Source organism: Mus caroli, unplaced genomic scaffold (assembly GCF_978045245.1).
Source record: "Mus caroli unplaced genomic scaffold, Mus_caroli_1 scaffold_3, whole genome shotgun sequence".
NCBI lineage: Eukaryota > Metazoa > Chordata > Mammalia > Rodentia > Muridae > Mus > Mus caroli.
Genome location: NW_028227258.1, coordinates 65,485,641 through 65,507,389, shown reverse-complemented (window position 1 = coordinate 65,507,389; position 21,749 = coordinate 65,485,641). Strand labels below are relative to the sequence as shown.

Genomic DNA, 21,749 nt, shown 5'->3' with positions numbered 1-21,749 from the left:
GTTGTGCCATGACTGAAGTTTAGGGTTGCTGAGAAAGTCTCTGCTAATGTTTATGCATCATTGATAAATGGTGATTGACCTCCAATTAGGCTCCATTCCCATAACAACAAGAGGATACTGTCTTACAAGCAGAGCTCTGCAGGACAGCTCAAGAGGCACTGCAGGGTCACAACTATCATTGAGGCTGCCCTTAAGTCCTCTCTGCTCTTATCAGGGAAGATAATTCTGACTGCGCAAGATGGACTTGGGTAACCACTACTTAAAAAGAACAACAGTGGTGTGTTTAATAATCCTGGCAATATCTTTGCTATGTAAGTTTCTCCTACCTGCCCAAGTGTGTAGATTTACAGTCTCTTCTATAAATTGTTCAGAGTGCAACCTGGGACCTGAGAGATTTAAGGTCAACAGTGTGTATGAAATTAGTGTATAGAACACTAAATATGAAAAAAAAAAAAGGACAGTGTATATGAAGTTAGTGAAACCTATTCTTGGCCAGCTCCTCTTTGAGCATTAGTCAGAGCTAGCTGCAACACAGTTGGTTTTTCCTTTGTTAATCTTTTAGTGGACCAAGCATTTCCTCTCTGGGAAGGCAAATTACTCCGCAACAGTTCTCTGCTCCTCAGGAGCCAGAGAGGGAGACGGATGTTCAATAGTTGTTCAGTTACAATGTGGGGAAGGTGAGAGGACTCTAGAATACTCTGACCTGAGGTCCTTGGGGATGGCTCCGTGAGAAAATGACATTCACACAGACTCTTGAGAGATGTGACAATCAGAAATGCCTTGAGCCCCTCCCAGGTTGTGTGTGTTTCCTAGAGCATGAAGCCCTAAGGATTCCTCCCATTTCTGGAGCACATGGAAGCAAAGGGTTCCCAGATACTCACATGGACTCAAGGATGGCCAGGGCCAGGCCTTAGAACCCACGAGGTGAAAGGAGAAAACAGACTGCCATAAGCTACACACACACACACACACACACACACACACACACTCTCACACACACACACACACACACACTCACACAGACATACGCACATACACAATACTCTCTCTCTCTCTCTCTGTCTCTCTCTGTCTCTCTGTCTGTCTGTCTGTCTCTCTCTCTCTCTCTCTCTCTCTCACACACACACACACACATGCGCCCGCACGGTGAGAAAATAAGTACATAAATAAAGATGTAACAAAAGTATCCAAAACCACCAACTGACAAGTGCAATATTCTTGGTTTTCCCTTAGTCAAAAGAAGGCTGACTGGAACGTCCTTATGGAAAACACAGTCTCAAAGCTAAGCCAGCCCTGAACAGCCTTCTTTCACAGGGGCGTGGGCATTCATCTTGGGTCTTTGGGGGATACACACAGGTCACGTGCCCTCCCAAACACCATGACTGAGTGCAAACGTAGGGAGCAAAGCGTCTGTTTTACTTATTACTTCCATATAACAGGTCATCGTCAAAAGCAGTTATGGTTGGAACCTGGAGGCAGGCGCTGAGGCAGGAGCCAGAGGATGCTGCTTACTGGCTTGCTCCTCATGGCTTACTCAGCAGGTTCTCTTCCTTCCTTCCTTCCTTCCTTCCTTCCTTCCTTCCTTCCTTCCTTCCTCATATGTGAGTACACTGTAGCTGTCTTCAGACACACCAGAAGAGGGCATTTGATCTCCTTACAGATGGTTGTGAGCCACTGTGTGGTTGTTGGGATTTGAACTCAGGACCTCCAGAAGAGCAGTCAGTGCTCTTAACCACTGAGCCATCTCTCCAGCTCTCACTCCAGCTCCTCAGTAGGTTTTTGTATAGAACCCAGGATCACCTGCCAGGGTAGTACTACACACATTGGACTGGGCCCTGCCCCATTAGTCACTAAGAAAATGCCCTCCAACCTTGCCTTTGGCCCAATCTCAGGGACAGAGAGTTTCACCCTGTAGGCCTAGCTGGCCTGAAACTCACTGTGTAGACCAGAGTCTCTTTGAGTTCCCAGAGGCCTACCACTACCTCTGCCTTCCAAATGCTGGCTTTAAAGGTGTGCACCACCATGGCTTGGATGTGAACTCATCTTAAAAGAATCAGATGAGGAGGAAGGAGCACAGCCAGAGGTATCTGCAAGAGTTCAGAGCAGAGAGAGAACTAAGCTGAACGCAGCCTGGCCATGAGAGGAGAGAGAGAGGAAGACAGAGAGAGTGTGGGCAAAGTAGATCAAGAGAGAGCGGACCAAGAGAGACAGACAACAGAGCGCACAAGCCACAAGAGGAGGGTTTGAAGGGGTTGAGAAGCTGGGGAGGGAAGCCCGTGAACTAGCTGGTTTTTGTTTGCTCACTCAGGGCAGGGCCAGGAGAGCCTTGACTGTTCGCTTTTGCTTCCTTTTTTTTTTTTTTTTTTTTTTGGTTGTTTTCAAGACAGGGTTTCTCTGTATAGCCCTGGCTATCCTGGAACTCACTCTGTAGACCAGGCTGGCCTCGAACTCAGAAATCTGCCTGCCTCTGCCTCCCGAGTGCTGGGATTACAGGCGTGTGCCACCACGCCCGGCCTCTTCCTGTCTTAAGTTTAGTTTTTAGTTATGTGAGTTACTTCTGTTTTTCATGTTGAAAATGTTCTGTTTATTGAGAAAGCTGTAAGCGCACTTTGCAATGTACCACACATGGTTCTTATTGACCGTGTCGAAGGCTATCGCCTCTGGGGACAAGTGCTTGCAGTGTTTTCTGTAAATATTGTTTGGGTCAGAACCCGATGACTTGACTCACTGGTCTACTGCGCTATTCCAGGAGTCCTTATGTGTTTGTGTCTGTGTGTGGGGACAGGCACATGAAGCTATAGACCAGCAGAAGCCAGACGTGTCTGCATCTGCCTGGAGCTGGAGTTTCAGGTGCTTATGAGCCATCTGACATGGGTGCTGAGAGCTGACCTGGGGTCCTCTGGACAGCAGTGTGTGGTTTTTACCATTACCACGGGTGAGCCTAGAGGTCAGCACGTGCTTTGCTATGCTAATAGGCACACAGATAGCCATTTGTCTCAAGTTTCTTTTGGATCTGGTCCCCTCACCCCACATTATATATAATTAAAAATTAAAAAAAAAAAAAAATCAAGCAGGCAGTGACAAGTGCTTTTGATACCGTGGCACTTAGGAGGCAGAGACAGACAGATTTCTGAGTTCCAAGCCAACCAGGACTACATCTCAAAAATAAAATAAATAAATAATAAATAAACTTAAATAAAATGCTCAACAAGGGGCTGGTTCTTTGTCACATAAGCAGGAGGTCATAAGCCGCAACTTCACCATCGACGTCAAAGACTGGAGATCAGTCACTCTGCTAGTTTCAGTAAGACTTCCAAAGGTTCCACCAGCCCAGCCAAATTAGTAAGCCCCAGGTCAGGGAGAGAGTCTGTTTCAGAAACAAACAAAACAACAACAGCCCTCCTGGATATGGTGCCCCCCTTCCCCCACCTTTAATCCCAGCACTCAGGAGGCAGAGGCAGGCGGATCACTGTGAGTTCAAGGCCAGCCTGGTCTACAGAGTGAGTTCCAGGACAACCAGGAATACACAGAGAAACCCTGTCTCAAAAAAGAAAACAACAACCAAAAAACCCAAAACAACAACAAAAGAGAAGGAGGAGGAGGAGGAGGAGCAGGAGCAGGAGCAGGAGGAGCAGGAGAAAAAGGCGGTGGTGATGTATCTCTTGAATTTAGAGTCACAGTGGTTTATATGAGCAGCCATGCAGGTGTTGCAAACCAACCTGGGGTCCTCTGCAAGAGCAGCAATATTCATCTGTTGCCTCATCTCTCTAGACCTTTGTCTTCTCTTTGACACAATATCATCTGTCCCAGGATCCCAGGCTGCCCTGGAACTCACTATGCAGACAAAGATTACCTTGAACCTCTGGTCCTCCTGCCTCCACATCTCAAGTGCTGCAGCTACAAGCCTGCACCAGCACAGGTGGCTCACGCAGTTTGGAGGAGTGAGCCTCCGGCCTCCCTGTGCTAGGCAGGCACTCTGTTAATTGAGGAGATTTTAGTTCAGGTTTTAAGCTCAAGTGTTCCGATTTCTCGAGCCACACTCTAGAGGAAAGCAAGCTTTTCCGTGAAGACGCGGGTTTATGTCTTCACAACAGCTGGGGATGTCATTCTGAGAGGTCTTCAAAGAGTTGGTAGGGACTGAGAGGAGGTCCCAGGTTCTCCAGGAACACCCAGTGGGGTTGCAGTTGATACTATAAAATGTAGATATCAGAAACACAGGAAGCTGGGCTGTCTCCACTGTAAACAAACGTAATGGTCTTGTTTGTGGTATTTCCAGGAAATACACAGGAGAGAAGGCTAACCCCTTTCTTTCTTTTTTTTTTTTTTTTTTTGGTTTTTTGAGACAGGGTTTCTCTGTGTAGCCCTGGCTGTCCTGGAACTCACTCTGTAGACCAGGCTGGCCTCGAACTCAGAAATCCGCCTGCCTTTGCCTCCCGAGTGCTGGGATTAAAGGTGTGTGCCACCAACGCCCGGCACCCCTTTCTTTCTTAAATTGGCTTTTTTTTTTTTTTTCAAGACAGGGTTTCTCTGTATAGCCCTGGCTGTCCTGGCACTCACTTTGTAGACCAGGCTGGCCTCAAACTCAGAAATCCGCCTGCCTCTGCCTCTGCCTTTTATTTTTTTAAGTCACACCAACATAAACACATAAAGATAACTAAGACATCCTGCTGCCATATTGGCCTTTCTCCCTGGCCTCAGTGCTGAGTGGGGATACCAGGAAGACCCAGGCTCCAAGTGCGATGCTAAATCCTGTCTGCTAAGTTTAAAGCGACACAGAAAACACGTGCCCGAACTTGATGTAAGGTGATTGATTACATATTGCCAATACCTTCAGTAATTTGGTGAAGTAGCAAAAAGTTCTCTTTAAAAGGGTGTGGTGCACGTACCTGTAAGCTAGCAGCTGGGTAGTCATTGGCAGGGTGTTCAGGAGTTTGAGGCTTAGGTGAGAGACACAGCCAGAGGCTGTCTCTAAACAAACAAACAAACAAACAAATAAAACAAAAACATTCTCTTGGGGCTGGAGAGATGGCTCAGCAGTTAACACCGCTGAGTGCTCTTCCAGAGGTCCTGAGTTTTATTCCCAGCAATCACATGGTGGCTCACAACCATCTGTAAAGGGATCTGATGCCCTCTTCTAGTGTGTATGAAGAGAGTGATAGTGTACTCATATACATAAAATAAATATTTTTTTAAAGTTCTCTTTAGTGGAAGATGATATTGTCTTGAGCCTCACAGAACTTTCCTTTTTTTCCTTTTCCTCTTTGTCTCTCTGTCTCTGTCTCTCCCTTCATCTATCTCTCTCTGTGTCAAAGTCTCCTGTATTCTAGGCTAGGCTCAAGCTGCCTCTGTAGCTCAGGATAGTCTCAGATTTTGAATGCCCATGCTCTCACTAAGTGCTGGGATTATGGACGTGGACAACAGTGCTCAATTTAGTGAATTTATGCAAATTTTCAAAAGCAAGATTTTATTACTATATTTTGTTTGTTTGTTTGTTTTTAACAGGGTTTCTCTGCCATAGCCCTGACTGTCCTGGAACTCCCTCTGTAGACCAGATTGATTGTGAACTCACAGAGATCTGCCTGTTTCTGCCTTCTGAGTGCTGGGATCAAAGCCATTCACTATCATTCCTGGACAAAACCAAATTTTTAAAATATATTATTTTAAAACCTGGACATGGTGGCATCTACCTTTAATTCCAGCACTTGGGACCAGAGTCAGGCAGATTCTTGTCATTTCCAGCCCCTCCCCACTCAAAAGAAAAAAAAAGAAAAGAAAGAAAGAAAGAAAGAAAGAAAGAAAGAAAGAAAGAAAGAAAGAAAAAAGAATAAAGAAAAAAAGAAATCCTGCCTAGCAGACAGGACACCTGTGTACAATCCCCAGCAAAAGCCGGGACTGTTGACGCGCACCTGTAGTCCCAGCACCCTGGCTGTGGAGGCTGGAGAATCAGGTGTTGAAGGCCATCCTTGGCTACACAGTGAGTTCAAGGCCAGCTTAGGCTAGTGGGATCATCTTTTTTTAGGAAATCAAAAAGTGCAAAGTCAAACCAAACTACAACCAAACAATATCTTGGAGCCAGAGCCAGATGAAGGACCTGTATTCCCAGGTATTTGGGGGACTGACGTACGAGGATCAGGGGACTCCAAGAGTTCCAGATCAGCCTGGACAACATATAAAGACTCTAGCAATAAAGAAAAAACCAATATTGAGCACACAAAGTTGCCTGGGGTGCACAACACAGCCTCGCTAAGAAAAGAAGGTGTGAAGGAGACGATGCGGCACTAGGGTTGCAAGAGGAAGGATCCTGGATTCCTGGCCATCCGATTCTGATGACACAGTCAAAACTAGGCAGGCCAGCTGGGGCTACGTACAAAACAAATTAGCAAACCAAACTAACACCCAGAAAATAGTAGATATAATAGATCATAGAACAGACTCACAAGGTCTCCAGATACTAAAATGGACAGCATGGATTACAGAGCATTTGTACATTGAATAGTCAGGAGTGTCTGTCTGTCTGTCTGTCTGTCTGTGTGTGTGTGTGTGTCTAGTTTTTTTGGCTGGTTGGTTGGTTTGGTTTTTGTTTTCAACTCGATGCAAGCCAGGGTCACCTGGGAAGAGGGAATTTCAACAGAGAGGATGCTTCCATCAACCTGCCCTGCGGGCAAGTGTGTGGGCCATTTTCTTGATTAATGCTGCTGTGGGAGGGTCCATCTCACAGTGAGCAGTGCCAGCTGTGGGCAGGTGGTCCTGGGTTGTGGAAGAAAGCAAACAGAGCAAGCTTGAGAGTCGGGTAAGTAAGAGTCTTTCTCCCCCATGGTATTCACTTCAGTTCCTGCCATAATTTCCTTCACCATGACCTTTTAGGATGAAGCAAGCCCTTTCCTCCTTACAGTGCTTTGGCGTCCCCTTTATCACAGCAAAAGAAAGCACCCAGGGTGTCAGTTCACTTTCAGTTTTTTGAGACAGGGTCCAGCTAAGTTGCTCAGGATGGCCTAGAACTGTTCTGTGGCCCAGGTAGGTTTTGGATTTGTGATCCTCCTGCCTCAGTTTCCTGAATAGTTGAGAGCAAAGCCATCCACTGCCCAGCTCTCTGATCTGTTATAGTCAGTGATCTTGACCTTGGTCCTGCAGCCTGGGCCTCAAGTGCTGGGGTCACAGGTAAGCATTGTGAGGTGCGGCTCTAGAGTTCCTTGCTGCTTTGCTTGGTTTTTGTTTGCTTGTTTTTTTTGGGGGGATAGGGTTTCTGTATGTTCTGGAACTCTCTTTGTAGGACCAGCCTGGTCTCGAACTCACAAAATTCTGCCTGCCTCTGCCTCCCAAGTGCTGGGATCAAAGGTGTCACCGCACCGGTCAACCTCATTGTTTTTTCTCATTCTTTAAAAAAAAAAAAAATCTTTTGAGGATGTACACATTGAATTCTGAGCACATTGCTGCTCCCTTCCTTACCCTCCACCCCCACAATTGTCTCCTTTGTCCCATGTTTTCTTCCCATGCCAGGCCCACCCAGTCTGTCTCTCTCTCTGTCTCTCTGTCTCTCTCTGCCTGCTACCTGTAAACAGAATGTAAAGTCCTCAGCTACTGCCTGTCTGCTCCCTACCACGAAGATCACGGACTCACCTCTGAAACTGTAAGTACGCTCCCGATGCTTAAATGCTTTCTTTTATAAAAAGCCGCCTTGACCATGGTGTTTCTTCGCAGCAACAGAACAGTGACTAACAGTGACTAAGACATTAACAGTACAGCCGTCTCCCATTGCATCCACTTTCCTGAGAATGACGTGATTTCATTCTTCTTTATGGTTGAAAAAAAAAAGCCACGTTGGAGCTGGGAAATGGCTCAGTTGGTAATGTGCCTGCTGCTTAAGAACTGACTCAGGGTTGCTAGCACATGCCTGTGTGTGTCTGTGTGTACCTGTATGCATGTATATTTATGTGTGTATGTGTATCTGTATGTGTATATGTGTATGTCTGTGTATATGTATGTGTGTGTGTATGTCTGTGTATATGTATGTGCGTGTGTATGTGTGCATATATATGTATAAGTGCATGTATACGTGTGTGTGTGTATGTATGTATGCCAGGCCTGGTGGTTTGTGCCTGTAATCTAAATTTTAGAGAGGCAGAGACAGCAGACATCGGGTCACTGGAGCTCCCTGGGTAAATCCATGAGCTGCAGGCTCACTGAGAGACTATGTCTCAAAAACAAAGGTTAACTGAGCATTTGGGGCAGACAGCTGATACCAGCCACTGGCGTCCATGTGCATGAGCACACATGTGCCCTCACATGCACATGGGCACACACGCATACCATATTTCCTTATCCACTCCTCTGCTGTTGGGCATTTGGCTGTGTCGGGCACTACCGTGATAAACACCAAACAGCGAGTGTCACTGTGACTTGTGTAAATAAATGCCCCTGAGTTTACATAATAGCTGCATTATAAGGAAGACCTGTTTCCAATTTTCTGAGAAGCTTCCATCCTGACGTCCACAGTGGCTGGACTAGTTCACATTCCCATCAGCCGTGTGTGAGGTTTCTTTCTGTCCACATCCTTGTCAGCACTGGCAGTTTGTTTGTTTTCTCAATGACTGGCATTCTGACGAGGCTGCGATGGAGCCTCAGCGTGGTCTGACTCATATCCCCCTGACAACCAGAGAGATTAGCATTTTCCATACTCTTGGGCATTTGTGTTCCGTCTTCTGAGAATGGCCTGCTCATTTCATAAGCCTATTCCTTGGATTGGTTGGTTGCTTATTTAGTTTTTTGAGTTCTTCATGTAGTTATTCCAGATATTAATGATTTCCCCCTCTGCAGGCTGTCTTTACTTAATGGTTTCCTTTGCTCCTCAAAAGCCTTTCATGAGGTTCCGTCATCTGATTGTTGGCTTTACTTCCTGAGTAACCAAAGTTAGACTTCTCTCTTCCTCCCCCCCCCCCTTTTCTTTCTTTCTTTTGACAGGATTTTTCTATGTGGCCCTGGCTGTTAGACCAGGCTGGCCTTGAACTCACAGAGATTGACTGCCTCTGTCTTCCAGGTGCTGGAACTAAAGGCATGAGCCATGACCACCCTAGCCTTCAAGGGCACCAAACACACATGTGGTATACATCTATAAATGCAGGCAAAACACTCACACAGATAAAAAACAATGTTTAAGGGGAAAAAAAAAGATACACCCGATTTACTTATTTTAAGACAGCATGTAACCCAGGCTGGCCTTGAATTTGGTATGTAGCCAAAAATGACCTTGTATTTCTGATCCTCCTGTCTCCACCTCTGGAGTGTTGGGATTATAGATAAGCCCCACTGTTCTGGGGTTCAAACACAGAGCCCTTTGAATGCTATCCACTGAGCTACCTTCTCATCTTCATAGCAAATTTAAATAGGACCAAAACACAGACATGAATTCTGGGACCTGGAGATGTAGCTCAGTGGTAGCATGCTTGCCCACGATGTATACACTCACGCAAAAGTGAATTCTGGGAACTAAAAATTACAGAGATCTTAAATAAGGACCAATTGGAGTGATAGAAATACAGCGCCGTGACAGTGTTTGCTGGTGTGCATGTGAGGGCCCTTGGGTTCAATTTCCAGGAAGACACAAAGTAAACAAGAACAAATTTTTAGCAGTATGTAGACATAGCAGTAAGATGCACAAAGAGGAAAAAGGGTAGAAAATGACTGGACACAGTGGCACATGTTATCATCTCAGGTCCAGGAAAGTCACAAATTCAAAGCTGGCCAAGGCTACTCATTTTTATATTTATTGAGATAAGTTTATTTTTCATTTTTTATTTTATTTTTTACTTGGTAGCCATAGCTGACTTGAACTTAAGACTGAATTCTTGAATTCAAATTCTTAATTCTTGAATTCCTGGATGACAGGTTTGTACCACCATTTGTTTTTATTTCCTACAGATTTTAAAAAGAGTCAGCATGGAAGGGGGAGGGCAGGCAGGGGTGCACTTGCCTTTGATTCCAGCATTTGGAAGCCAAGACAGGTGGATCTTCATGAATCGAAGGCCAGTTGGGGCTATACAGTGAGAAAGCCTCTGCATCCATCCATCCATCCATCCATCCACCCATTCACCCACCCATCCACCTGCCCACCTACCTACCTACCTATCTCTAAATCATTATGTACTTCTGGCTGTCTCTGTAGACCAGGCTGGCCTCAAACTTGCAGAGATCCCCTGTGCCTCCTCAGTGCTGGGATTATAGGCATGAGCCCCTATGTCTGGCTGATCGATGTAGAAAGAAGCCGGGCGAGCATGTTAGCTCATCTCTATAGACCTAGCACTTGAGTGGTGGAGACAGGAATTAGGAGTTTAAGTTCTTCTACAGAGTTTGAGACCAGCCTGGTCTACATAGTGAGTTCCAGGTCAGCCAGGACTGTATGGAGAGACCCTAGCTAAAAAAAAAAAAAAAAGAAAAAAAAAAAAAAAAAGAAAAGTCAGGCAGGGTCCATGTTTGCAATCCCAGCATTTATGCATTTTAGGATAGAGGATCATAAGTTCAAGGCCAGCCTAGCTTAACTAGGTAAACTGATCTCAAAGTACTAGAAACTTTAAAAGGTACCTTCAGAGCTCCAGTAACAAATGGATGAATGTCAACCATTCAATAGGTTTCCTTTGAGATCAGTGATTTATCAGTATGTAGCTAATTAGCCCAACACTAAGTAAATGGAAACAGCAAAATGTTATTGCAGATTCCGTGCTTAGGAATTTTGGAAGTGGCTTAGTTGAATCAGGCTCAGGCACTGACTACAATGTCTCCTTGTAGGGAGGTGGGGCGTTGCCAGGTCTCAGTGCTATGTGTGGTATGGAAACCTGGCTGTAAACAGCAGCCTCACCAAGATGCAATGCCAGTGAGCCACACCACTGAGCAACACTGCCAAGCCTCAAGGCTCTTTCCTTTTTCTTATTCTCCTCTCTGCTCTGTCTGTCTTTCCTCATTTTTGTTTTCAAACAGGGTTTTGGTGTCTAGCTTGTCCTGCCTGGAACTCAATTTGTAGAGCAGGCTAGCCTCACATGCACTAAGATCCTCTTATATCTACCTTCCAAATGCTGGGACTAAGGGTGTGGGCCACCACTCCCTCCCTCTTCTCCTTCCTTTTTATATTATTATCATTAGTAGTAGTAGTATTGGTCATTTTATCGTTCTTTTATAGTTTTCTTCAGTGATAGTTTTTTAGTTGGAGGTTTTTGAACGATGAAGCATACCATGTCTTCCAGTGGTTCAGATAATTGTTGCCATTTTTTAGCCATAATGTTTATTATCATTATTAATAAAAATATTTTAATTCAAATTTAAGCATAGATCTATTTTGAAACAAAGCTCTGTGTGCGTAGGGTCATGGAGGTTCATCCTCTCTTTCAACCCAGAAAGCGTAAAACTAACTTCTGGTGAGTCTGGTGGGGCACGCGTAGCTTAGATGAATTTCATGAATTATTAAAACAAAGACTTAATATCACATCTGGACGGTGCTTTTAAGTTGGTTTTGGCCGGGCGTGGTGGCGCACGCCTTTAATCCCAGCACTTGGGAGGCAGAGGCAGGCAGATTTCTGAGTTCGAGGCCAGTCTGGTCTACAAAGTGAGTTCCAGGACAGCTGGGCTACACAGAGAAACCCTGTCTCGAAAAACCAAAAAAAAAAAAAAAAAGTTGGTTTTGTTTTTGAGACAGGGTCTTCCTGTATAACCCAGACTGTCTGTAAGTATACTGTTCACCAGATGTATGTCTGGTATCTGTGGAGGACACAGAGGGCACGGGACCCCCTAGAACTGGAGCTACAGATGATAGTGAGATACCATATGGGTGCTGGGAATTGAACCTGGGTCCTCTGGGAGATCAGCAGTATCTTAACCTCTGAGCCATCTATTCAGCCTTATCAGTCCGTCTATCTGTCTGTCTGTCCATTCATCCATAGATCCGTCCATCCTCCCTCCAGTTTATGGTTCTTCTTGCCTCAACTTCCCAAGTTTATTGTGACAGTCATGAGCCACCATGTTCATTTTCCTATGGTACTCTGGATTGAATTTAGATGCTTATGTAGGCTAGGCCAGTGCTCTGGTCCTGAGGCCTAAGGTCCGGCTTCAGCCTTCTTTTTCTTAATTTTATTTTGAGGCAGCCTCACTAAGTTTCCTAGGCTTGTCTTAAGTTCACTCCATAGCCCAAACAGGCCTACATTTATAATCCTCCTGCCTCAGCCTCCTGAATACTTGGGACCTCAGGTACAGGGCACCATGCTTGGCTGTCCTCTTCTTTATTTTCTCTGTACCGAAAATGTCTGGGATGTTTTTAAGGTGTTATTATTAACGATGAGGAATTGTGTTTTCACCTCTGAGCTGCTCCCTTCCCGTCTGTTATACACTGCCCCTCGCACTTTGTGCTGCTTGTTCAGTCTTTGTAGACTGACGCAGGCATGAGCTGTTCAGGACAGGGACCTTCAGTGGAGAGTCAGCTTGGCCTGTAGGCATCTGTGTAGGGCATTTTCTTGATTGATGACTGCTGTGGGCGGGGCAGGCCCAGCCCACACCCTGGGAATGGTGCTGCCAGCTGCTTGCTGCTGCTGCTGCTGCTGCTGCTGCTCTTCCTTGGCTGGTGGTCTTGGGTTGTGTGAGAACAGGCCTGGGCAAAGCAAAGCATAGGGAGCAAGCCAGTGAGGAGCTTCGCTCTCCTGCCTGCAGGTGCCTTCCTTGAATCCCCACAGACTTCCCTTCACCATAGACCTCAAGTTTTAGGCTGAAACCCTTTCCCCCTCAACTTTATCACAGGCTGCTGTGATGAGAAACAACAACAACAACTAGGTCATCCATCTGACCTACTCTAACTCCTAAGCCTGTGAGTGTGGGTTGCTAGGGTCCAACCTCACAGTTTGGGAGTGGATGTGCCCGTAATCCCAACACTTTGACCCGTGGGAGGCCGAGCAAGAGCAGAATGGGTTTTTTGTTTTGTTTGAGTTTTTGTTTTGGTGGCAGAACTATCTCCCTAGCTCTGTCTGCCCTGGAACTCAACTTTGTAGACCAGGCTAGCCTTGCTCAGATCTGCATGCCCCATGGGATTAAAAGCATTGCCACTACACCCGGGCTTCCAGGGCAGCCTTGAACTCAGGTACTGCTCTAACCCCCACCTTCCCGGGCCACAGCTACAGGGTTTCCCATCTCACCTGATTTCTCTTGATGTTTTTCTTCCAGTCAGGTTTAAATAAGTATTCATTCATTTTCCTTTTTTTGTTTTTTTGTTTTTGTTTTTATGAGACAGGGTTTCTTTGTGCAGTCTTGGCTGTCCTAGAACTCACTCTGTAGACCAGGCTGGCCTCAAACTCAGAGATCCCCCTGCCTCTGCCTCCTGAGTGCTGGGATTAAAGGTGTGCACCATCCCTATCCAGTTTATTTTTCCATTTTTATTTATTTTTTTCATTTATTAATTTTGAGACAGGGGCTCATGTGGCCCTGACTGTCTTGGGATTATGTAGACCAGGCTGGCCTCAAATTCACTAAGTTCCACTGGCCTCTGCCTCCTGAGTACTGGTACTAAAGACATATGCCACCTCCCCCCAGCTTGTTTTAATATTTTCATTGTTCATGTGCCAAAAGTCTGCCATGTGTGTAGCGTGTGCTGGTGGAGGCAGTGGGGCCCTGGGATCTGTAGTTACATGCAGATGTGACCTTTCTATGGCTTGTCAACTGAACTTAGGTTTTCTTAACTTTCTGAGCCATCTCTCCAATCCCCTCCAACAAAATCTGAACTTGTTTATTTATTTTTTGTTAATTTTTTTTTTAAAGAAAAGATTAATTCCGTGTTTTGTCTGCAGGCCTGTATGTATCTGGTGCTAGCAGAGGCCAGGAGAGGGCTTCAGATCCCTGCTTCATTTACAGAGTTGTGAGCCACCATGTGGATGCTGGGAGCAGCCAGTGCTCTTAGCCACTGAGCCATGGCTCCAGCCCCTGAGGCTTTTTTGTTTTTAGATGTATTTTAGGTTTATTGGTGTTCTGCCTGCATGTGTCTGTGTGAGAGGGGGTTGGATCACCTGGAACTGGAGTTACTGTAGCCAATGCTCTTCCTTCCATCACCCTCCACCTCCCTTCGCCCACCATCAAGCTTTAACTGATCTGTGGAATTCAGTTCTTTTCAGATCTGATTCCTGTGTCTTCCCCAAAACTTTTTTTTTTTTTTTTTTTTTGGTTTTTCGAGACAGGGTTTCTCTGTGTAGCCCTGACTGTCCTGGAACTCACTTTGTAGACCAGGCTGGCCTCGAACTCAGAAATCTGCCTGTCTCTGCCTCCTGAGTGCTGGGATTAAAGGTGTGTGCCACCACCACCCAGCTTTATCTCCCCAAAACCTTAATTCTATCTTAATAGTTTATTTTCACATCTCATTGCTATACGTTTTAACACTTCCTCCTAGAGGCAGGTGGATTTCTGAGTTCGAGGTCAGCCTGGTCTACAAAGTGAGTTCCAGGACAGCCAGGACTACACAGAGAAACCCTGTCTCGAAAAAACCAAAAAAAAAAAAAAAAAAAAAAAAAAAAAAAAAAACACTTCCTCCTTTCCTTGGCAACAGCAACCCACTCGCTGTTCAAACTCACCGCCTAGTTACTGATGCTCACGCTCGGAGCTTCCATCTCAGCCCTGGCTACTGTGTCCTTCTTTTTGACTGTTTACTTATCGCTTCCAGTTCCCTTGTCTCCTCCCCATACTCTGAACCATAGTGGCCAGGACTGTGTGGCTTGGCCCTGGGCTACATCTTGGTAAAGACAGAAATGTTTACAGGTTTGAAATGTTTACAGGTTTGACTCAGTTTCCCCAGCTCGCTTCCTCTGGGCAAAGTGCCTGGGACGTCGGTGCAGGTGTACCGGAGCTCTTGAGTTTCAGACAGGGACTGGGGTGGGACGATGGGCTGACATCGCCTGCTTATTGGCCCTAGTGCTGATGGACAGAAGAATCTGCTAAGAAGTTGCTTAGAAACAACCACTGACCAAAAAATAAATAAGAGCTGTGGCTGGGCAGGAAGCGGCTGGTGTGCCTTGGGTCTCGGCCAAGGTCCATGACCAGCCAGAACTGGGACTCTGTGTTTCTGGAAAGATGCACTGTCAGGTCACAGAGAACCCTGGCTCCCAATAGTTTTCTTTTATCCCCAACCTTGAGGCTTAGGATTCAGGGGCCAAGGCTGAGGGTCGCCATCTCTGGTTCATCTCGGGACTGGAGTTCAGCCCTCTCGCCCAGTAGCACGGCTCTCCTGCCTGGCTGGCTGTTAACTAGACATTTTCAGAGCACATTCTCTACTGGAAGCTCCCAGTGGCCTTTCACCTCCAATATGGAAGCTGTGTGACAGGGCTGAGATGCTATCTCAAGTGCGGTGTGCTGCCTCCAGCTCAACCCCACCCTACTCAGGCTCTGTCCTGCTCAGAACACACTGGCACCTTGTCCACCCTATGCAACAACTTGTCAAACCTGCAAACAGGTTCTTGGACTGTGAATAGCCAGGGCTGAAACTGTATGTTTTTAAGATGTATATTTCCCAAGTCTTAACATGATCATAAACAGCGGTTCAGCAGACTGATAATAAGCCAAAGTGGGATCTCACATAAGGATCAGAAGTGATTTAAACTGTCCGACCTGGGCTGGGGAGACTGCTTGCCATTGAGTTGGGATCCCCAGCACCTAAGTGAAAACCAGAGATGCTGGTACAAATCTGTTAAGTCCCCAGGCAGGTGACCCTTGTGGGTCCCCAGTGACCAGTGGGGCAGCCATTGGTGAATTTCAGATTCAGTGAGAGAGCCTTGATAAAATGGGGTGCCTAGACAAAGGCTCTGGACTCTGAGCTCTGGCCCCCACAGCATATGTGTGCATATCTCCATGCACACCATATGCACACTCACAAACACACACTGAGACCACACAGCCTGGGCTGGGGATGCACCTCGGTGGTAGACCATGTGACTAGTTGTCAAGATGCTGGTTGGATCCCAAGCAAAATAAAATGGCGGGCTAGGCTGTAGCCCAACCTAGACTACATCTTTTTCACTTTGACTCCCAACAGCTAGCTAGCTACTGGGGTGGAGTTCTATTAAGATATTTGATTAAGGTCATGATGACAAGTGAAGTCAAGCCACTTAGTTCTGGTCCCATCACATAAGGAACATCTTCTGTTCAGGCAGTGGGAGCAGGCCACTGGGCCAGTCTTAGGGAGCTTACAAGGGTGTGTGTGCGCGCTAAAGACAATGAGGATGCCAAATCCAAGAGGCATTTATTGTAATGAGTGTTCGAGGAGGGTGGAGTAGGGCGGAGTTCCCCCCATCTAATCCTCTGAGGCTCAGGGTGACTCATTCTTCCTTGGACCCAGGGGCGGGGTTGACATCTGTTCCCCCAGTTGGGCCCTGCTCCCCCAGGCCAGTGGCATTCCCAGTGTCTCCAGCCACTAAAGCCACATTCCTCAGGTAGTTGGTATTGAAGCAGTTGATTTGTTTATCTTCAGGAGAGAGGTCACAGCAGAGGGCAGGGTCTTTCCACGAGTTCCTCCGGGGACCACAGAGGTTCTCGATGAAGGCCAGTTTCTGAGAAAGCAATGTAAAGGGGGCATGCTGGGGCATGGGGAGGCATGGCTGCCCACTGGATCCCTCTGGAGGCCCAGAGGCTGCCAGCTTCCTTTCCACAGCAGGACTGCCTGCTTGTCCCTGACAGATGTGTACATCTGGAAATGCTAGAAGCTAGGGCAGGGACAAGAGGTTCTCAGGAAGGAAGAAGCCTTCTAGAACTCTGAGGAATGATCTATTCCACTTAACCTGACTTCTGCAAACAGGCTTGAGGTACTAAAAAGAGGGGTGACCTCTACCTCTAGCCTTCTGATTCCCTGGAGCCGTGGAATCGCATGTCACACACACTCACCTCCTCTTCACCGCAGCAGGCCTGTTCTGGATATGGAAGCTCGCAGCAGCGGGCGGTCATATTCTGGATCAGCCCAGGAATCTGTTTACTGTGGTTGGTATGAAAGAGGAAGAGTTCAGGGTCTCTGTCCCTTCCACATCACCCAAAGCCTGCTGGGGTCGGTGGCTTATGCCTGTAATCTCATTACTTGGAGTACGGGGGGAAAGAAGATTGGTCCAGTTCAAAACAGCCTTGACCACGGAGTGAAACTTTCAAAATAAATAAACACCTCCTCACCCCCACAGCTCAAATGGAACTGGGAAGGCATGATTTTGTCCTCCCCAAGGGAACCCCCCCAGGGGAGGAGGAGGTTTGTGGATAGGCAAGAGTGTCAGGACTCACTGCTTGCTAAGGACCCTTCCACTTCCACAGAGCTGGCCCATGAGGTTGGGGGTGACTCGGCTGAGGTCAAGGGTCAAGATATCCCGGTCATAGTTGGGATAGGGAGCTAGGTGGGCGAAGCACTCATCACGGGCAGGACTAGGAGGGTAGTGGCAGCACGAGTGGGGGTGGGTCTTTATAGCCAGCTCCCGCTCACAGTATCCATCCAGGGTATCCTCCCACTGTGGAGAGAGAGACAGAAGTGAGAAAGAAGCCTGCTGCTTGGCTCCTTCTCCTTACCACACCTTATCCTTTCAGCTATGAGATGAGGCCCCAGGAGCTAGAAGGGGAGGTCAAAGGGAGGAACACAGATGAGGCTCCTAATTGGCCACTGGAGATGAGCTGGACCAGTAGGTACAGAGGGTCGGGTGAAGCCATAGCTGGACGGATGGATGGCAGACAGATGCATATGTGGGGTCACGGGTGGATGAAGTCAGGATGGAAGCACGAAGACTCAAAGTGAACAGACTTGGATGACAGACACAACGGATGGAGGGACGGACGGATGGACTGACGGACGGACAGTCACAAGCAGACGAAAGTGGATGAATGGCTGTGGAATCAGCAGTTGGAGTTGGGTGGGCAGGCAGATAGGCTCCCAAGGTGGTTGGGATGCCCACTTACGGCCTTCCATGTGCAAGTGTGGTTGTGGCCCTGGCGGCAGCAGCGCTGGAACTCCGTCTCCAGCCGAGTCAGAGCCTGCAGCTGCCTCTGGATGGCGTCAGTAGCTGGGAGGTTGCGTGGCACTGAGCGGAAGCGTCTCAGGAGACAGATGTTTTTGACATTGTCCAGTGTGGGCATCCCCGGGGGAAAAGGCAGCTGGGGCCCTGAGGACATGCCATTCTGGTGGACCGGGCAGGGTCGGAGCAGGTAGTCTGGGCGAGGAGCTTCCTTTTGGAAGCAAGAGAATCGCTCCTCCCCACGCAGTCTGCAGCACAGGTGGGGGCGGGTCTTGACAGAGAATTCGGCCTCACAAAATTGGGTCACTGCATCCTCCCACTAGAGTGAGAGGGGTGGGTCAACCGAGCACCTCATTGTTCATATTTCTGCCTCCTCCCAGGCTCCAGGAAAGGACCCTAGGCAGGCAAATAGCAGTACAGCCGACCTGTGCTCCATCTGTACCCCGGGTGAAGTGTGGAGCACTCATGCGCATGCACACAGACACACAGACACACAGACACACAGACACACACACACACACAGACACACACACACACACACACACACACACACACACACACACGCACGCACGCAACAGCAGCAGCAGCAGCAGCCAAACCCTTACCACAAGCTTCAAACAGTCTAGGCGGTTTGTGTCGCTGCGGCAGCGACAGCAGCGGGAGTATCCGGTCTCCAGCACATTGAGGGTCTCTCCCTGGCGACTAAGGTGAGAGTAGCCAGTCTGTGGCAGGTTCCAGGGGCCGTAGACCACGTGCTGACGCTCAGGAAGGCAGATCTGCTTCAGATTGTCTGGAGAAGGCCGGCCAGGAGGGAAGCCATCCAGCCGGTGGCCCCAGACACCTCTCCGTCCCTGCTGGCAGTGACGGGCTGGATTCCAAGTCCGGGGCTCTGGAGGAAGCTGGCCCGCCAAGGTGTGCGGCTTCACTGGAACAGAGAAAACAGTGGGGAGGACCACATGCAGGCTGACTGAGCAGAGAGCATTGAGAGACCTGGGGTTGAAGAGAAAGGGCTGGGATGGTATGAGGGCTTCTTCAGTTCAGGGTCACTGAAAGGGAAAGATAACTGCGACCCTCAGGCCAGCATTAGCTCCTTCCTGGGGCTCAGGGGCTAACCGTGGGAACAGACAGACCAGTGTGGTCACTCACCCTCTTTCTGGACAATCTCCTCCTGAGGCTGGACAGGCGGGTCTACTGGGGTAGAGGGAAGTGGGTAAGCAAAAGGCTTGTTGGAATGGGCTCCTCTAAAACACAGGCTCCTGCTAGTTCCCATGCACGAAGGAACACAATAGAGGCCAGAAAAAAAACACGACTGCTATTTTACACCATTGACTCACAGAGCTGTTGGACAGGCATCGTTTCCAACCGTTCTTCCCTTCTCTTCCTTCTTTAAAACCGGGCCTCATGTACTCATATTTCCCAGGCTGGCCTTGAACTCAGTAACGCTGACCCTGGCTGTCTGGGAACTTGCTCTATATACCAAGCAGGCTATATACCCTCAGAGCTCTGCCTGCCTCTGCCTCCTGAGTGCTGGAATTAAAAGTCACTGCCCAGCCTAAGAACAACCTTTGAAGGTCTGATGTTCATGCCAGTGCCACTACATCTAGTTGATGGAGTGTGGGGGATCAAAGCCAGCCTGGGCTGTGTCAGACAAGCATTCCACCGGCTGCACAGATAGAGACTGAGCAGCTCAGGAGAGTAAGTCCCACGCCGTTCCTCCCCAAGCCCATGCTCTGGGCTCCGCAGGAAAGAGGCAGTCACTCACGTTCCTTCTGTTCAATATGGACTCGGGGAGGGGGCTGCTCTTTCTGCAGGGGGATGGCTTCTTGAGGGACAGCAGGACCCGCTGCAAGATGGGGGAGGGCACAAGGGAGGGAGGTCAGGCCAGTGTCAGCATCACAGTGGGGTGGGTGGGGATTGGGGGACAGGAAAGCACTCACCTTTATCTACATTAGGGTTTAGGAAAGTGGGCCAGTTTTCCTCATACACAGGGATGTCTTCCGGAGAGGAAGGGGGCTGCACTACAGAACAGGCAGTTGTGAGGCAGACAGTAGGGTAGGGGGGTCCCTCCCTCCCCGACTGAGGAGCAGGAAGTACACTAGATTAGAGGTCTCAAGGGTAACTGGGAGGGCTTTGGGGTGGCCTCACCTTCTCTTTGTTCCTCAAAGAGGGGAGGGTCATGCAGAGAAGTTACAGAGTGGTCAACTTGGAGCCTCCGGGTTTGTGGTGGGGAAGGGGGTGCTGCATAACCTACTAAAGGCAAGAGGGGAGACACTCAGAGCCTCCCAACTGCATGCTTGTTCCCCACAAATTCTACAGCCATGCTGTCCTGAGCACCTGTCTTCATCCGACCTGGTTAGTTCTGAGGCTCTCACCTTCATGGAGGTGCTGGAAGAGGTGCTCTGGCTTCATCTCTCGCTGGTCCGAAGCCTTGAAGGCTGGAGGAAGGAAAGACAAAAGTCAGGGGCAGTTTTGAGGCGTCCTTTCCTGGTCCTGGACAGAGGAAGGGGAGGCTGTGGAGGCCGACCGAGACTGTGGAAAGCCTGCTGTGGGGGAGCCACCTGTTACACACCTCCCCTCTGAGTGAGTGGCTGGCTGGGAATGGAGATCTAATTTCCTGTCAGTACCTCCCTTGGATGGGGCTTGTGGCTGCTGTCCCTCCAATGCGCTGATGTTCCAGGACCCACCTCTCTCCAAACTTCTTCCTATAGGCCTTTACAAATACTTTCAGCCTTTGGGTGAGACGGTCAGCCAAATGTTTAAGCGCCTTCCCCTGTCAATCTCAGCTTATTTTAGGTTTCTTAAAAAAGAAAAATATTATTTGTGTATGTGTGGAGAGGGCCAGAGTGTCACTGTGGTGATGTGTGTAGGTCAGAGAACAACTTGTGGGAGTCATTTCTCTCCTTCCATGTGGGTTACTGGGATGGAATACGGGTCACCAGGCTTGCTGGCAAAGCACCTTCACATACCGAGCCATCTCACTGCCAACTTTAGGCTTGAGCCATCTGGAGCTGAGCCGAAGGCACAAACCTAGGAACCAGGACAGCAGCGAGGTGGAGCTGTCTCAGACATGGCTATCTATAGAAGGATCTGAGTCTGTCCTGTCCAGAGTTGGTATTCCCTTTTGTTCAGACTTCAAAGCAGTGTGTGTGTGTAATAGGGGGTGAACGTGGGTGAACTCTAACTCGTCCTCTGACCAGAGTGAGCCAGTCAAGGCTCCCTGGCTCGGTAGGCTGAGTTTTAGCAGCCCGAGGGCTTCTTTTCCTCCTCACCTGCCTCCTCGTCCCTCCTCACGTGTTCCGACAGGAGGATCCTCACCCTGTAAACTCACCTGTCTTGTGGTGTCTATTTGACTCTAATTTTTGTGTTTCTTAGCAACTACCTCTAGCTATTCTGCTCCTGTTCCAGCCTCCATGGTTAAAGGTTCAGCCCCACTTCACAATGACATGTTCATATAAAGGAAGCCAATCACCCAACTGCTGAGCTCTTTGGAGCCAGGCTCTTAAGCAACTGCTGACCCCACCCCGACTCACCTCCCTCAGAGGCAGCAGAAGCAAGAGCCAAGCAGGCCAAGATCAAGGCTGCTTTGGATACGGTCCCCATCCTGGGGCAAGGACTGGTCACTGGTCACCCAGAAGCTGGTTGTCACAGGCAGATCTAGACTCGAAGGGGTTGGGCCACTTGCTGCAAGCCTGCTCCTCTGGCTGTTGCTACAGCCGTTGTGAACTTCAAGGCCTCCTGTCTGTCTCTCTTTATATGCTATCTCCC

The 21,749-nt window shown here is 48.3% G+C and overlaps 1 protein-coding gene across 7 annotated transcripts; it reads right to left on the bottom strand.

Annotated features, from left to right (window-relative positions):
• Positions 1 to 16,227: 16,227 nt before the first annotated feature.
• On the bottom strand, positions 16,228 to 21,718 carry Ecm1 (extracellular matrix protein 1). Of its 7 annotated transcripts, none has more exons than XM_021157641.2 (11): positions 21,515 to 21,718; positions 20,357 to 20,419; positions 20,130 to 20,234; positions 19,922 to 20,002; positions 19,747 to 19,827; positions 19,131 to 19,175; positions 18,590 to 18,909; positions 17,929 to 18,303; positions 17,266 to 17,486; positions 16,885 to 16,972; positions 16,228 to 16,553 (listed from the first exon to the last, which is right to left on the bottom strand). In XM_021157641.2, exons 1-11 carry the CDS (start codon positions 21,582 to 21,584, stop codon positions 16,323 to 16,325), a joined length of 1,680 nt encoding a protein of 559 aa, XP_021013300.1. In that variant the 5' UTR covers positions 21,585 to 21,718; the 3' UTR covers positions 16,228 to 16,322. The 7 variants fall into 7 exon arrangements, with proteins under 7 accessions (XP_021013300.1, XP_021013301.1, XP_021013302.1 ...); XM_021157642.2 differs by having other exon boundaries at positions 19,131 to 19,172; XM_021157643.2 differs by having other exon boundaries at positions 20,130 to 20,231.
• Positions 21,719 to 21,749: the final 31 nt, after the last annotated feature.